This window comes from Elephas maximus, chromosome 12 (assembly GCF_024166365.1).
Source record: "Elephas maximus indicus isolate mEleMax1 chromosome 12, mEleMax1 primary haplotype, whole genome shotgun sequence".
Taxonomy (NCBI): Eukaryota; Metazoa; Chordata; class Mammalia; order Proboscidea; family Elephantidae; genus Elephas; species Elephas maximus.
The window spans coordinates 81648593-81667253 of record NC_064830.1 but is presented as its reverse complement, the minus strand read 5'-3'; the positions used below and the strand labels follow the sequence as shown (position 1 = coordinate 81667253).

The following is an 18661-nucleotide window of genomic DNA, read 5'->3' as shown; positions in this document are numbered from 1 at the left end:
TTCACTGAAACCCAACCAGCTCTACAACTAAAAGGCAGCTTAGGGTTTACTTTGTTCTTCTTCTACATTTTTAAGGTTAGAACTCAGATCATTTTAGATTTTTCTCTCTTCCTGCTATGAACATTTAAAGCTATAAATTTTCTTTTAAGCATTGCTTTAGCTGTACCTTCTGTTTTCCCCCCAAATTTTAACAGGTCATACTTTACTAATTTAAAAATTTTATAATTGCTTTGTGATTTCTTTTTTGACTCATGGATTATTTAGAAGTGCGCTGTTTACTTTACACATATTTGTGATTTGTCTAATTACTGATCTCTAATTTCACTGTTATCAGAGAACATACTTCATGATTTCACTCTTTTTTCTTTTCAATGAGACTCATTTTATGATTCAGCACAGGGGCTGTCCTAGTGAACATACATGTGCATTTGAAAACATGTATTCTATCACTGTTTTTTGTTAAAGGAAGTTGATAACGTTATTCCTATTACCTATCTCTTTATACATACATATATATGTATATAGTCTTTATACATACGTATATATGTATATAGTCTAGATATTTCTTCAACTTGAGGTGTGTTAATATCTCCACCTATGATTGTGTGGAAGTTCTAGTGGTGCAGTGGTTAAGCACTTGAGTACTAACTGAAACGCTGGGAGTTCAAATCCACCAGGCACTCCACGGGGGAAAGGTGTGGCAGTCTGCTTCCATAAAGATTTACAGCCTTGGACTCCTATGAGGCAGTTCTACTCTGTCCTAAAGCATCGCTATGGGTCGGAACTGACCCAAGGGCAGTGAGTTTGGTTTGCTTTTGGTTTATGATGGTGGAATTATCTAATTCTCTCTTTCATTCTGTCAATTTCGGCCTCACGCATTTTGAAGCTCTGTTATTAGAAGCATACACTTAAAATAGCTATGTCTTCCTTATCAATTAACACTTCGTCTTGAAATCTTCTTACCCTGAAAACTATTCTGATATTTTTCTTATTATCACAGTTTGCATACTACGTATGATGTTCCAACCATTTGCTTTCAACCTGTTTCAGTCCATTAATATACCTGTTTTTAAATAGTATTTTAATGAGTTTTGGTGAAACTTGACACAGCAAGTTTGGTTCCCATTTGACGATGTCCACACAGATTGTTCAATGACATTAGTTACATTTACAACAATGTGTCAGCATTCTCTTTGTGTTCTGTTTGTTCTGCAGTTTCCCGCCCTCTTACTTTCTTATCTTTGTTTTTGAGTAATTGTTGACCTTTTGGTTTCATGCTGATGTTTTTTAAGTAGCGCACCGATCTTACGCATAACAGCCTCTATTTTGTGTGCCACTCTATTTCAATAAAGGCAATCTGAGTCTCAGTTCTAGGTTTAAAGAGTGTCTCAGGGCGATAGTCTCAGGGAGTCCTCCGTTCTCTACTGTTCTAGTTTGTCTGGCTTTTTCTCTTTTTTAAGAATTTGAGTTCTGCTCCACATTTTTCTTCCATTCTATCTGGGACCATCTATTGTGATCCCAGTCAGAACAGTCAGTGGCACCATCTAGTTCTTCCGGTCTCAGGGTAGATGAGGTTGTGGCTCATGAAGTCTTGTTTCTTCTCTGAGATTTTGGTTACTTACTGTTTTGCTCTTGGTGAGCAGAGACCCGTACTTGCATCTTAGGTGGCCATTCGCAAGCCTTTAAGATCCCAGATGCTACTCACTTCACTAGGACACAGGTCATGATTTTTGTGACCTGTGTTATTCCATCGTCTCCTTCCATAGATGTAGTCAGTTTGATTCCTGTGTATTTCAATTGGTTAGGTCCATGTGTATGGTCGCCGCTTATGTTAGTGAAAGAAGGAATTTGCAATGAATAAGTAGTTAATCGGAAACCCTGGTAGCATAGTGGTTAAGTGCTACAGCTGCTAAACCAAGGGTCGGCAGTTTGAATCTGCCAGGTGCTCCTTGGAAACTCTATGGGGCAGTTCTACTCTGTCCTTTGGGGTCGCTATGAGTCAGAATTGACTCGATGGCACTGGGTTTGGTTTTTTTTTGGAAGTAGTTAGTTCTGCAAAATTCTGTCATGCGATCCCAGCATTATTTCTATCAGCAAGGCCATATTTTCCAACTACCAATCCTTCCTTATTTCAAACTTTTGCATTCCAATTGCCAGTAATTATCAATGCATCTTGACTGCATGTTTGATCAATTTCAGACTGCAGAAGTTGGTAAAAATTTTCAATTTCTTCATCTTTGGCCTCAGTGCTTGGTACATGAATTTGAGTAAAAGTTGTATTAACTGAGCTTCTTTGTAGACATGTGGATATTATCCTATCACTGACAGAGTTATACTTCAGGACGGATGTTGAAATGTTCTTTTTGGTGATCAACGCTAGGCAATTCCTCTTCAATTTGTCATTCCCAGCATAGTGGGCCCAATGACTGTCTGATTAAAAATGGCCTAAACAAGTCCATTTCAGCTCACTAATGCCTAGGATATCAATGCTTATGCATTCCACTTCATTTCTGACGATTTCCAAATTTCCTAGTATCTTAGTTATCTAGTGCTGTCGTAACAGAAACACCACAAGTGGATGGCTTTAACAAAGAGAAATTTATTTTCTCATAGCCTAGTAGGTTACAAGTCCAAATTCAGGGTGCTGGCTCCAGGGGAAGGCTTTCTCTCCGTCGGCTCTGGAGGAAGGTCCTTGTCCTCAATCTTCCCCTGGTCAAGGAGGTTCTCAGGCACAGGGACCCCATGTCCAAAGGACATGCTCTGCTCCTTGTGCTGCTTTCTTGGTGGTATGAGGTCCCTCCTCTCTGTTGCTTCTCTTTCATCTCCTGAGAGATAAAAACTGGTGCAGGCCACACCCCAGGGAAACTCCCTTTACCTTGGATCAGGGAGGTGACCTGAGTGAGGGTGGTGTTAAAATCCCACTCTAATCCTCTCAACATAAAATTACAATCACGAAATGGAGGAAAACCATACAATACTGGGAATCATGGCCTAACCAAGTTGACACATACATTTTTGGGGGGACATAATTCAATCCATGACACCTAGATTCATACTTCATATATTTCATGTTCCAATTATTAACGGATGTTTGCAGCTGTTTCTTCTCATTCTGAATCATGCCACGTAGCAAACAAAGGTCCTGAAAGCTTGACTTCATCCACATCATAAAGGTCAACTCTACTTTGAAGAGGCAGCTCTTCCTCAGTCGTATTTTGAGTATCTTCCAACCTGAGAGGCTCATCTTTTGGCACTATATCAGATAATGTTCCGCTGCTATTCATAAGGTTGTCACTGGCTAGTTTTTTTCAGAAGTAGGTTGCTAGGTCCCTCTGCCTAGTCTGTCCTAATCTGGAAGCTCAGCTGGAGGCCGTCCACCATGGGTGACCCTGCAGGTATCTGAATACCAGTGGCATGGCTTCCAGCATCATAGCAATATGCAAGCCTCCACAGTATGACAAACTGACAGGCACATGGGGAAAGTGACAGAGATGTGAACGGAAGAAGTCCAAGCTGCGCTGAAAGCATTGGCAAAAAACAAGGCTCCAGGAATTGACAGAATACCAATTGAGATGCTTCAACAATTGGATGCAGTGCTAGAAGTGCTCACTCATCTATGCCAAGAAACTTGGAAGACAGCTACCTGGCCAACAGACTGAAAGAGATCCATATTTGTACCCATTCCAAAGAAAAGCGATACAACAAAAACCAAAAAAATAAAAAAACCAAAACCCACTGTTGTTGAGTCAATTCTGACTCATAGTGACCCTACAGGACAGAGTAGAGCTGCCTCGCAGGGTTCCAAGGAGTGCCTGGTAGATTCAAACTGCTGACCTTTTGGTTAGCAGCCACAGCACTTAACCACTATGCCACGAGGGTTCCAGCGATGTGGAAATTATCAAACAATATCATTAATACCACACACAAGTAAAATTTTGTTGAAGATCATTCAAAAGTGATTATAGCAGCACATCAACAAGGAACTTCCAGAAATTCAAGCCAGATTTAGAAGAGGACGTGGAACCAGGGATATCATTGCTGATGTCAGATGGATCCTGGCTGAAAGCAGAGAATACAGGAAAGATGTTCAACTGTGTTTTATTGACTATGCAAAGGCATTCAACTGTGTGGATCATAACAAATTATGGATAACATTACCAAGAATGGGAATTCCAGAACACTTAATTGTGCTCATGAGGAAGCTGTACATAGATCAAAAGGCAGTTGTTCGGACAGAACGAGGGGATACTGATTGGTTTAAAAAAAGTCAGGAAAGGTGTGTGTCAGGGTTGTATTCTTTCACCATACCTATTTAATTTGTAGGCTGAACAAATAACACGAGAAGCTGGACTATATGAAGAAGAAAGTGGCATTAGGATTGGAGGAAGACTCACTAGCAACCTGTGATATGCAGAGGACACAACCTTGCTTGCCGAAAGTGAAGAGGACTTGAAGCACTTACTGACGAAGATCAACACGGTAGCCTTCAGTATGGGTTACATCTCAACATAAAGGAAACAAAAATCCTCAAAACTGGACCAATAAGCAACATCATGATGAACAGAAAATAATGAAATTGTCAAGAATTTCATTTTACTTGGATCCACAATCAACGCCCATGGAAGCAGCCATCAAAAAATCAAAAGACACATTGCATTAGGCAAATCTGCTGCAAAAGACCTCTTTAAAGTGTTGAAAAGTAAAGATGTCACCTTAAAGACTAAGGTGCGCCTGACTCAAGCCATGGTGCTTTCAATCACCTCATATGCATGTGAAAGCTGGATGATGAATAAGGAAGACCAAAGAAGAACTGATGCCTTTGAATTATGTGGTTGGCAAACAATACTGAATATACCATGGACTTCTAGAAGAATGAACAAATCCGTCTTGGAGGAAGTACAGCCAGAATGCTCATTAGAAGCAAGGATGGGGAAACTTCATCTTACACACTTTGGACATATTATCAGGAGGGATCAGTCCCTGGAGAACATCATGCTTGGTAAACTAGAAGGTCAGTGAAAGAGAGGAAGACCCTCAATGAGATGGACTGACACAGTGGTTGCAACAATGGCTCAAGCATAAAGACTGTGAGGATGGCGCAGGACCAGGCAGTGTTTCGTTCTGTTGTACACGGGGTTGCCATGAGTCGGAACCGACTTGACAGCACCTAACAACAACGTTATGCCAACTGTCAGCCGTTGATATTTAATGTAATCACTGATATGGTCAGATCTGAGCATACAATTTTATTACTTATTTTCTACTTACCTCATCCATTTTTGGTTCCTATGTTCATTCGTTCCTATCTTTTGCGAATTATTTGATATTTTTAGAATTACATTTTACTTATTTATTGGATTTTTAGTTCTATGTCTTTGCATTAAATTTTTAGTGTTTGAATGACTGATTACAATATAGTCTACATTTTTCACAGTTCACTTAGTTAATACCATATCATTTCACATAAAATGTAAAAATCTTACAATTTAATTCTGAATCTTCCCTCCTTTATGATGCATTCATTATATATTACATCTACATATTAGTTGCACAAGGCAATTATGTAATATTACTTTAAACAGCCATATCTATTATAATTTTAAAACTCCCAAAATGTAGTTTTTTACATTTACTCAGATAGTGTCAATTTTCAATGCTCTTCATTGCTTTGTGAGGGTTTGAGTTACCCTGTGTATTATTTCCTTTCAGCTGAAAAAAGATACTTTTACCATTTCTGGTTGTTGTAGATCTGCTGGAAATGAACTCTCTTAGTTTTCTTTCATTTCACCTTTATTCTTGGAGGATATTTTTACTGGTTACAGAATGATGGGTTTACATTTTTATTTTCTTGGAGAATTTTAAAGATGGTGTTTCACTCTTTTCTGGTCTCCAAAATTTCTGATGAAGAAGGCAGCTGTTAACTAAATCATGTTCCTTGTACGTGATGTATCATTTTTCTCTTGCTGATTATGAAATTTCCTTTTTATTTTTTACTGTCAGCAGTTTTAATATGGTGTGTTGCAGTATGGGCTTTTCCATAGTCCTTCTGCCTGGTGTTCATCAAGAATCTTTTACCTGTAAATTTCTTTCATTAAATTTGGGACATTTTCAGCCATTATTTCTACACGTATTTTTTCTGCCTCCTTCCTCTCTTACCCCTCAAGGACTCCTGTTGGTTAGTTACTGTTGAGTCAGCTCCGACTCATGGCAACCTTATGTATAACAGGATGAAATGTTGCCCTGTCCTCTACCATCTTCATGATTGTTTCTATGTCTGTATCAATCAACCTCATTGAGGGTTTGTTTGTGTCAATCAACCTCGTTGAGGGTTTCCCTTATTTTTGTCGGCCCTTACTTTACCAAACATGATGATGTCCTTCTCTAGCAATTGGTTTTTCCTGATGACATGTCCAAAGTAAGCAAATTGAAGTCTTGCCATCCTTGTTTCTAAGGAAAGTTCTGATTGTATTTCCTCTAAGACTGATTTGTTCATTCTCTGGCAGTCCACAGTACATTCAATATTTTTAGTCAACATCACTGTTGAAACACAACAATTCCTCTGTCTTCCTTTTTCAGTGTCCAGCTTTTGTATGCATATGAGGCAACTGAAAAGACCATGGCTTAGGTCAGACACACCCTACTCATCAAAGTGACATCTTTGCTTTTTAAAACTTAAAAGAGATCTTTTGCTGCAGATTTGCCCAGTGCTATCAGATTTATACTGGATTTCTTGATTTGATTCATTTGATTTCTTGACTGCTCTTCCATGAACATAGTGTTGGTGCAAGCAGAATGAAATTGGTGAACGATTGAAGTGGAATGAAATTGTTGATATAAGTGGAATAAAATCAATTTCTTCTCCATTTATCATGATGTTTTTTACCAGTCCAGTTGTGAGGAATTTCATTTTCTTCACATTCACTGTTCACTGAATGCTGTAGTCTTTGACCTTCGTCATTTTTGGCAAACCACCTGCAATATGCAGACAATACAACCTTGCTCAAGGACTCTAATTACACATATTTTAGAACTATTGGTATTGCCCTACAGTTCACTGAAACTCTTTTTCTTTTTTCCTGTTTTTCAGACTGCATGTTTTCTATCCTCTGTCATCACCATTTGGCTATTACAACTGTCCTGTAATTGTTTTTAGACATTGCATTTTATAGTTCTAGAATTTGTGCTTTCTTTTTATCATTTCTCTGATATTTCTTATCATTTAATTCATTGTGCATATATTTTTCTTTTACTTCACTGAGAACAGTTTAAAAGCAACCTTTAAAAGCTTGTCTGCTGGTTCCATAATCTAGATCATCATACAGTCTATAACAGTTGACAGTAAGATACAGTAATCATTGTAACAGTAATGTAGCATTGATGTAAGAATAGACAAATAGACCAATAGGAAAAAAAATTATGACACATTATTTAAAAGAAAGTTTTGTGAAAACTCTTTCTGTGTATGGAGAAAAATAATACCAACTCCCCAACAAAAAAACACATGCTAATGTGAACTCCACATAGATTAATAACCAAGCTATGAAAGGAAAAACTATAAAATAAAAATAATAGGAGAATATTTTTTAACTTAGCAGTTCAAAAGTACAGGAGTAGGGATGGACTTTTAAATAAAACCCCCTAAAGCAGAGATCAAATGGCAAAAATTGGTAACTTTAATTACATCAAATTCAAATGAAAGGTTTATGTTTGATAAAGGAGATCCTGGACAAAGTCAGAAATTAGGGGAAAAAAATATTTATATATATTTTTACCTTTAGACCTAACAATATATTTAGAATATACATGAAACTCCTGAAAATTATGTCTTTAAACAAACATTTAAATAAACTGTATGTTACATTATTTGAAACTCCAGGGGGAGGGGAGCTGCTGTTTTTAAGTTTTGAAATATACAAGAGGTTCTTCTGTGGTGATTTAACTTAAATACTAAGCACGGTTTCCCATTTATCCCTTGATTCATGCAATAGATACCTTGATTTTCCACTCACTTCCCAGCCACTCCTTCTTATTCTTTGTACCCTTGTCCTCCTTTGCTTACGCCTCCTTAATCTGAATGTTACCTACCACTGAGCTCTTTGTACCCTCTCTCTTTCTAAAGATTAAAAAAAAAAAAATAATGCGGTATTAAGAGAAACTAAGGTTTTGCCTGTCCTCAAGTAATATGCCACCCAAAGGAAAAACTGAAATCACAAAATGTGGTGCAGTGGATTACTTAATATGGTCCTTCTAGCTATTCATGGTCTTGAGACTTCCACAAAATGATTGAGTGGGACCATGCAAATAAAGTGCTGTGGCCCACCAAGGATACTGGACACCTTGCTAACAATGTAAATAAGGTCCACAGGATACTTGTGGGGGTGAAACCATGCAAATTAGGTACATGGAACCCTAATGAGGGGATTGGTCAGTTATGCCACCCTGCTAGGCTCAAAATGAGCCATCACTGAGGAAGGAAGAGAGCACCTCACTACCATCAAGAAGATCCAGGAGTGGAGCATGGTCCTTTGGACCTGGGATCCCTGCGCTGAGAACCTCTGAGACCCAGGAGACAGACAGCTGAAATTCTGGAGATGGTGCAAAGAACTTGCAGAAATGGGCAGCAGCAAAACCAGGAGACCGGTGCAAAATGGTGCAGTGGGCTTCCCGGCCCATGCAGTGAGGTAGCTACAGTGGCTGTACTGACCCACAGAGTGAGAGAGCTGAGTACCTTCATGTAGGAGGCATGCTGGCAGAGCAGCATGTGTTTGGGCACTTGGAGGAGCTAGGGTCACTGACCTACAGAGCAAGAGAGCTGAGTGTCTTCAGGCCCAAGGCTTACTGGCAAAATGGGGGTGTCTCTGGGCACTTAGTGGTAGAGCTAAAAATCTTTAATACTTGTCTGGGTAGGGCAGGGCCCAAGGGGTCAAGAGACCGAGAGAGAGGCCTGCCTGTGGGCATGGCCCAGAAGCTGTCCTGACTGAAGAACTGTATCCTGAGTCATTCCTAATCCTGAATTGTAACCTGTTGCTTCCCTAATAAACCCCATAACTGTGAGTATGGTCTGTGATTTCTGTGTGGCCACTGCAAAGAATCACTGAACCCAGAAGAGAAGTAAAAAGTGTTGTTGATGATCATTCTCTCTCTTTCCTCTTGTGAAGTTAGACAAAGTTTGATGCTGCCACACCATTTTTACACAAAGTAACATCATCATATTTTAGAGAAAAAAGTCATTCTCTGAAACATCTTTATCAATTATATAAATTGTGAAACATAAGTCACAATTTTCTTTCTTCAGCAACCATGTAAAATTGGAAGAAAAAAAAAGTATTTAGGTAAAAACAAAAACCAAAGACAAACTATTACTGCCATCATTTCATTTAAAATGATCAATCATCTACCTTATTGTATCACTCCTCCTATTTATCCTAAATATTGCTATGCCTCTGTATCTCATAACCTCCAGGAAGACATTTCATTCCTCTTCACTTGGCACAACAGGTCCTTAATGACCTGTTTACCTCCTATTCCCATCTCTAATAGCCCCCCATATGAACTCTCTAACCGTAAAAAATAAAACAAAAAACAAACAAATGAAAAACTGTGCAGCTCACTGAATGTAATGTCCTGCCTTAAGTGTTTAAGGCTTTATTCCCAGTGCCTGGGATAATCCCCACTCATCTCCATTCAGCTAATTCGTGTAGTTCAAGTGCCTTCTTTCTCAGCAGATTTTGTAGTTTATTTTTAACTATCGTCTAATACTTTTAACTATTTTCCTACTGGCTATGCTGCTTCCAATGTTTGTTAATAATGCTAAAATGTCCACAGCTTTTCTTTTCTATTGAGTATTTGCTAAAGATAAAATCTCAGGACAATTGGTGAACCCCAATTCCACATTAAGGGCTTTTCATAACAAAGAATTTGTGAAATTCACACCCATCTATCAGTTTGTTGTACTTTGGTGGTTTGCTTATTGCTATGATGCTAGAAGATATGCTACCAGTATTTCAAATACGAGCAGGGTCAACCATGGTGGACAGGTTTCAGTGGAGCTTCTAGACAAAGGAAGATGAGGAAGAAAGGCCTGACAATCTACTTCTAAAAATTATCCAGTGAAAACCCATGGATCACAACAGAACATTGTCCAACTTGCTTGCTTTGGACATGTCATCAGGCGGGATCAATCGCTAGAGGATGACATCATGTTTGGTGAAATAGAGGGCCAGTGAATGTGTGAGACAGTTTGGCACAATAGCTGCAATGACGGACTTGAACATGCCGGTGATTTTGAGGATGATGCAGAATTGGGCAATGTTTTATTCTGTTGAACATAAGGTTGCTGTGATTCAGCGTCAACGTGATGGCAGCTAACAATAATAACAACAATTTGCAAAATAAATTTGAATTTAAAATTACCATGACAATTTTAAAGTTCTACATCAAATAAACAAAATTATACACAGCCATAAATACGCAAGCAATGTCAATAAATGAAAGTATGTGTATTATGTAAGTAGAACGAAAAACTATATAAAGGTACATGTTAATAAACAACAAACCATTTGCCATTGAGTTGATTCTGATTCATGGTGACTTCATGTTATTTCAGAGTAGAACTGTGCTGCATAAGGTTTTCAATGGTTGTGATCTTTCAGAAGTAGACTACCAGGACTTTTTTTCATGGCATCTCTGGATTAACTCAAACTACCACCCTTTTGGTGAGCAGCTAAGTGCATCAATAATTTAGATCTATTGAAATAAGGCTCAAAAGTGGATAAAGCATGAAGTAAATAATAAGTTTTTCCAACATACAGGACTGAAAAGTAGTTTTGATGCAATGTAAATTTAAGTTTAAATATCACCATAACAAGAATAAACAATTTCCTAACCTGTTAACTAAATATAAGTACATGTTAGTAGGCAACTGTGATAATAAAATTAAGTATGCTTAAGGATATGCTCACCAGGACTTCCTCCATCAGACTGATTAGGGTTCCTGTGACCTAGAGAGGGACGATTGGCAAAGAGTAAGGCTGTTTTCCAGCCTAGTATGTCAGGCCACTGCAAGGTCCTCTGTAGGTAACTAAAACGCAGGTGGTATTTTACCTAGAAGTAGCAAAAGGAAATAAACTATTTTTAAAACCAAACTGAAAAGCAAATATTAGAAATAAAGGCTAATGTCCACTTGAGAAACCATACGATTTGAAGAATAAGACTTACCTGATGCCGAAGTGATTCTGAATGCCAGGAAATGACAACTTTGAGGCACAACATATATGCACCAATGATAACTTCTTTTGAAGTCTACCCAAAATTTAGACAATTCCCCCAAACAAGATATACCCACGGCCCATAAATATATGAAACAATTTTCAACATCACTCACAATAAAGGCAAATTAAAACTACAGAGATACCTCTATCACCTATCAGGCTAGTTTATTTTCGTAAAACAAAACACAATTTGCTTTGCTTCCTAAGTCATATATCCATCAATCTACCCCTCAATACATTTAATTTTTGGATGTATTTTAAAGTAAGTTGCAGGCATCAGTACATTTACACCAAATACTTCATTCAGTGTTAACTAGAATTCAATATTTGTTTATAGTTATTTTTAGGTAAATTTTACATACCAGAAAACCCATAAATCGTAAATATACATTCGTTGAGTTTTGATAAATGCAAATATTTATTGTAACTACCCCTACACATCTGTCAGTTCATCGTACTGTGGGGGCTTCCGTGATGCTGTGATGCTGGAAGCTATGCCACCAGTATTCAAATACCAGCAGGGTCACCTGTGGTGGACAAGTTTCAACTGAGCTTCCAGGCTAGGAAGAAGGACCTGGCAGTCTACTTCTGAAAACAACTAGCCAGCGAAAACCTTATGAATAGCAGCAGGACATTGTCTGATACAGTGCCAGAAGATGAGCCCCTCAGGTTGGAAGGCACTCAAAATACAACTGGGGGAAGAGCTACCTCCTCAAAGTACAGTCTATCTTAATGATGTGGATGGAGTCAAGCTTAATGATGTCACATGACTCAAAATGAGAAGAAACAGCTGCAAACATCCATTAATAATCAGAACCTGGAATGTATGAAGTATGAATCTAGGAAGGTTGGAAATTGTCAAAAATGAAAAGGAATGCATAAACATCAATATCCTAGGCATCAGTAAGCTTAAATGGACTGGTACTGGCCATTTTGAATTGGACAATCATAGTTTACTATGCTGAGAATGACAAATTGAAGAGGAATGTCATTGCATTCATTGTCAAAAAGAACATTTCAAGATCCTGAAGTACAACACTGTCAGTGATAGAAAATCATCCACATGCCTACAAGAAGACCAGTTAATAAGAGTATTATTCAAATTTATGCACCAACCACTAAGGCCAATGGTGAAGAAGTTGAAGGGTTTTACCAACTTCTGCAGTCTGAAATTGATCAAACATGCAGTCAAGATGCATTGATAATCACTGGCGATTGGAACGCAGAAGTTGGAAACAAAGAAGGATTGGTAGTTGGCAAATATGGCCTTGGTGGTAGACAATGCCGGAGATCACATGATAGAATTTTGCAAGACCAACAACATCTTCACTGCAAATACCTTTTTTCACCCACATAAACAGTGACCATACATGTGGCCCTCACCAGATGGAATGCACAGGAATCAAATCAACTACATCTGTGGCAGGAGACGATGGAAATGCTCAATATCATCAGTCAGAACAGGGCCAGGGGCAGACTGTGCAACAGACTGTCAGTTGCTCATATGCAACTTCTAAGTTCAAGCTGAAGAAAATTAGAACAAGTCCACCAGTGCCAAAGTACAACCTTGAGAGTATACCACCTGAATTGAGAGACCATCTCAAGAATAGGTTTGACGCACTGAACACTAATGACCGAAGACCAGATGAGATGTGGAATGACATTAAGGACATCATACATGAAGAAAGTGAGAGGTCATTAAAAAGACAGGAAAGAAAGAAAAGACCAAAATGGATGTCAGAAATGACTCTAAAACTTGCTCTTGAGTGCACAGTTGCTAAAGCAAAAGGAAGAAATGATGAAGTAAAAGAGCTGAACAGAAGATTTCAAAGGGCGCCTTGAGAAGACAAAGTATTATAATGACATGTGCAAAGACCCGGAGTTAGATAACAAAAAAAGGAAGAACACATTTGGTATTTCTCAAGTTGAAAGAACTGAAGAAAAATTGCCAGCCTCGAGTTGCCAACAGTGAAGGATTCTATGGACAAAACACTGAATGATACAGGAAGCATCAAAAAAATATGGAAGGAATATACAGAATCACTGTACCAAAAAGAATCGGTCAACATTCAACTATTTCAGGAGGTAGCATATGATCAGGAACCAGCGGTACTAAAAGAAGAAGTCCAAGCTGCACTGAAGGCACTGGCAAAAAACAAGGCTCCAAGAATTGACGGAATACCAATTGAGATGTTCCAACAAACAGATGCAGCACTGGAAGTGCTCACTCATCTATGCCAAGAAATCTGGAAGACAGCTACCTGGCCAACAGACTGGAAGAGACCCATATTTATGTCTATTTCAAAGAAAGATGATCCAACCAACATGGAAATTATCAAACAATAGCATTAAACATCACATGCAAGTAAAATTTTGCTGACGATCATTCAAAAGCAGTTGCAGCAATACACTGACAGGGAACTGCCAGAAATGCAAGCCAGATTCAGAAGAGGACATGAAACAAGGGATATCACTGATGATGTCAGATGGATCCTGGCTGAAAGCAGGGAATACCAGAGTGATGTTTACCAGTGTTTTATGAACTATGCTAAGGTATTTGACTGTGTGGATCACAACAAATTATGGATAACATTGCTAAGAATTGGAATTCCAGAACACTTAATTGTGCTCATGAGAAACCTATATATAGATCAAGAGGCAGTCATTCGAACAGAACAAGGGGATACTGCACAGTTTAAAGAAAGGAAAGGTGTGAATCAGGGTTGTATCCTTTCACCATATTTATTCAGTCTATATGCTGGGCAAATAATCCAAGAACCTGGACTATATGAAGAAGAAAGTGGTATCAGATTTGGAGAAAAACTCATTAACAACCTGCAATATGCAGATGATACAACCTTGCTCCCTGAAAGTTGTCTTCTGTTGCTAGGCTGAGGGTTGGAAATACTGAATTTGGGTCACCTTCTGTTGTCTGGAGGTATGTTAAGATGCATGCTGCCCCAGTTCTGGGGTCTGAAATCAATTTACCTTCTTCTTACTACCCTTCAGAGTTCTCCTGTGGTTGCTTCTAACGTTGTTTCTTGGGTTTATAGTTGTGCTGAGCCGGGGAGGAAAAAGGAGAAACAAGTCCATGCCATTTTGTCCAGACAGAAGTTAACATGTCTTTTGATAAGCAAATGTTTTTAATTTTGATGAAAGCTGTCTTAGGCTGGGTTCTCTAGAGAAGCAAGACTATTAAAGCGTATATATATGTATACATATGTACATAGAAAAAGAGATTTATATTGAGGAAATGGTTCACATGGTTTTTAGAGGCTGTAAGTCCTAAGTCCGTGAGGCAGGGAAGAAAATTCGGATTCATGTAGCCGCAGGGGCTGGTGGACCCAAGATCAGCAGGCCAGAGAGCAGTGCTGCCACAGGCTGTGAAGATCTACAATCGGCAGGCAAGACACTGCCAAGGTGCTAGCCCAAGTCCCAAGAACCGGAGGCCAAAGGGAGCCTGCTGCAGGATCTAGAACAAGCAAAAGCCCCAGCAAGGCAAGCAGGAAGGAAGTAGGCAGAGGAAGGCATGGAGACGAAGGCTGAGGGAGTGGTGATATGCCACAGGCCCAGTCCTGCTGGTACCACTCAGCAGATTCCATCATGGGGGTGATCACGTAGCAAATTTCAACTGGGAAGTGATCACAATATTATACAGCTGCCGAAACACTGAGAACCATGGCCCAGCCAAGTTCACACACAATCTTAACCATCACAATAGCTAATCTACAATTTTTTAATTTATGGTTATTGCTTTTTATGACCTAAGAAATCTTTGCCTACCCTAAGAAAAGAAGATATTTGCTTATGTTTTACTCTAAAAGCTTTATGGTTTTAGATTTTACATTTAAATATATGACCCATTTCAAATTAATTTTTTATACACTGTGTGGTAAACTCAAGGTTTATTTTTTTCATATGGACATCCAATCATTATGATAGCCAACGTAGCCATTATCAAGCAAAACCCTAAGTGATAGCATTGTGTGTGGCTCAATTAGCAGCTACTCAGACAAAGCAGGACCAGCCCCCTCCTATCCATTGTCTTCAAAGTGCTGTGTGTGGCTCAAGCCAGTCAAACCCAGTTTACTAGCCTACATGCCAAAGGAAAAAATGCAATTTGCCTTACTGCGCCTGTGTGCCATGATGACCTGTGTAGTCCATAATGTCCTTGTGAGGGATGGTATAAAATTCTGCTTCCCTTTGTTCAGGGAGCTTGAGTTGAGGTATACACCTCCTTACTCCTTGCCTGTGCACTTTCAATAAACGTTCTTTCTCCCTTCTCACCTTGGTGTGTCTTTATTGACAAGAAGCTGCACTGAGCAGGATCTTTTTTGGGTAACAAATTCTGATGACCCAAGATGGGACTAGTGCTGCTCAAGTCCTGAAATTGCCTCCGGCTGATGGTAACTGACCACTTCTCCCAAGCGCATAATCAGTGAGCACAGAAATTGTTCAGAAAGAGGACAGACTGTAGATATGGTAATGCTTAGGCAGTGAAAGTTGGCTCAAACACTTTCATTTTAAATCGGCAACCGTGTCTCCAGGTTTGGTATAGAAATAAGTCCTATTTGTAGAAAGGACCACTTTAAAGTGTTGAAGAGCAAAGATGTCACCCTGAAGACTAAGGTGAGCCTGACCCAAGCCATGGTATTTCCAATCGCATCATATGCATGTGAAAGCTGGACAATGAATAAGGAAGACTGAAGAAGAATTGAGGCCTTTGAATTGTGGTGCTGGTGAAGAATATCGAATATACCATGGACTGTCAAAAGAACGAACAAATCTGTCTTGGAAGAAGTACACCCAGAATGCTCCTTAGATGCGAGAATGGCGAGACTGTGTCTCCCATACTTTGGACACGTTGTCAGGAGGGATCAGTCCATGGAGGAGGACATCATGCTTGGCAGAGTACAAGGTCAGTGGAAAAGAGGAAGACCCTCAACGAGGTGGATTGACACAGTGGCTGCAACAATGAGCTCAAGCATAACAATGATTGTAAGGATGGGTCAGGACCGGGCAGTGTTTCATTCTGTTGTGCGTGGGGTCGCTATGAGTCAGAGCCGGCTTGACGGCACCTAAAAACAACAACAACATTCTATATAATACTTTCCTTTTTGTCTATCTTGGTGCAGGCTAAAACAAAAAACCAAGCATAGATGCTTATGTTCAATACAATCCCCTACATTGAGCTGTCGCTCAGTTTAGAAGATGCTCTCCACAACCCAGGGAATATGGCTTATCACCATATCCCCAAGAGAAGGAGGGACTGATAGCCAACGTAGCCAGGAGCTGCTTAGCCATTATCAAGCAAAACCCTAAGTGATAGCACTGTGTGTGGCTCACTTAGCAGCTGCTCAGACCAAGCAGAACCTGATCCCTCCTGTCCATTGTCCTCAAAACACTGTGCGGCTTAAGCCAGTGAAATTCAGTTTACTAGGTTTTGGTGCCTGTCTTAGTTTCCTAGTACTGCTATAACAGAAATACCACAAGTGGATGGCTTTAACAAAGAAAAGTTTATTCTCTCAGTCTGGTAGGCTAGAAGTCCGAATTCAGGGCACCAGCTCCAGGAAAAGGCTTTCTCTCTCTGTTAGCTCTGGAGGAAGGTCCTTGTTATCAATCTTCCCTTGGTCTGGGAGCTTCTCTGCACAGGAAGCCCAGGTCCAAAGGACACAATCTGCTCCCAGCGCTGCTTTCATGATGGTATGAGGTTTCCCCGTCTCTCTTTTATACCTCAAAAGAGATTGGCTTAAGCCACAATCTAATTTATAAATTGAGTCCTGCCTCATTAACATAAGTCACTAATCCCACCCTGTTAACACCATAGAGATAGGATTTACAACACATAGGAAATTACATCAGATGATAAAATGGTGGATAATCACACAATACCGGGAATCATGGCCTAACCAAATTGATACACATATTTTTGGGGGGACATAATTCAATCCAAGACAAAAATGTAATTTGTCTTATTGCAATTTGTCTTACTGCACCAGCACACCATGATAACCTATGTAGTCCACAATGTTTGCATATACTTCTTTGTGAGGGATGGTGTTAAATATTCTGCCTCCCTCTGGGGAGCTTAACCTGGGGTATACACCTCCTTACTCCTTGCCTGCGTCCTTTCAGTAAGGGTTCTTTCTCCCTCCTCACCTCAGCCTATCTTTACTGATGAGAAACCACATTGAGCAGGACCTGCTCTGGGTAACAGTTACAGCACTATTTTTGGAAAATATCTTTTCTTCATCAGATTTCTTTGGTGCCTCTGTCAATAATCAAATGACTGTATTAAAGAGGGTCAACTTCTGGCCTCTGTTCTGTTTCATGGATGTACTTGTCGATCATATGCTAAAAGCACACTTTAATGATTACTGCAGACTATAATTAAAGTCTTAAAGTCAAGTACTAAGATTATTCTGTAATTCTTTTACAAGATTGCTTTGGATACTCTAAGTCCTGTGCATTTGCATATACAATAAATCAGACCATACTACTTCAAATAGAAAATCAAGAAGCGACAAGTATTCTAAATGACCTGGTAAGACAAAGATAACCAGAGACTGAGAGCTAAATCCTATAAAGATTCAGGGCCTTGCTAACTGGTGAAGAATTTATGGGTCTGATGGTCTGGGGCATGCCAGGACATGGCCTTGAGGGCAAGAATAATTAGCTGCACAATGTACCTACTAAAAGAAGCACTGAACTTGGTGGACCTCTTAGGTCTGCAGCAGCGGTGGAGACACACAACATGCCTTAGCCAAGGGGCCTGTTTTATAGTGAAGGAGGTGTGATGACAGGAGCCTGATCACTGGATCCTACCATATTCTACATCACTCAGAAGCTGCAGGCCTGAGAGAAAAAAAATGGAATAGGCTATTAAATTTCTATTAAAGCATCAGCTTAGAGACAATACCCTATGAATCAGGAACTCCATCCTACAGGATGCAGTCTATGCAGTTAGTAACAGTGATATGTCGCTCTGTGTCCCTAAGAGCTAGAACATAAGGGCAAGGGAGTCAAGGCTTGGAAGTAGAATTGGTCTTTTTCTTACCATTCCTCCCAAACACCTACTTGCAGAATTTGTACTTCCCATCCCCTCAACCTTAGGCTTTGCTGGATTAAAAATCTTGTTTCCTGGGGTAGGGGGGATACTTTCAACAGGGGACACAGTAAAACTTCAACTAAGTCATCTATAATTACCATTTGGTCATACTGGGCTACTCATGTTGGTATGCTAGCACATAAAGGAGTTACTATATGAAAGGGAAAAATTAACAATGATTAACATGAAGGGCTAAAGTTGTAATTACACAATGGAAGTGGGGAGGAGTATGTCTAAAACTTGGGAGTCACTTGGGGTATCTCTTGTGCTTACTTTTCCATTG

The 18661-nt window shown here is 39.5% G+C and overlaps 1 protein-coding gene across 1 annotated transcript in view; it reads right to left on the bottom strand.

Annotated features, from left to right (window-relative positions):
- The window catches only part of LOC126087506 (phospholipid-transporting ATPase ABCA3-like), a 249445-nt gene that overhangs the window by 213914 nt on the left and 16870 nt on the right, over nt 1-18661 (bottom strand). The window contains exon 4 of the mRNA XM_049905037.1: nt 10962-11103. Coding sequence (XP_049760994.1) covers nt 10962-11103 — 142 coding nt within the window. The remainder of the gene's footprint in view (nt 1-10961; nt 11104-18661) is intronic.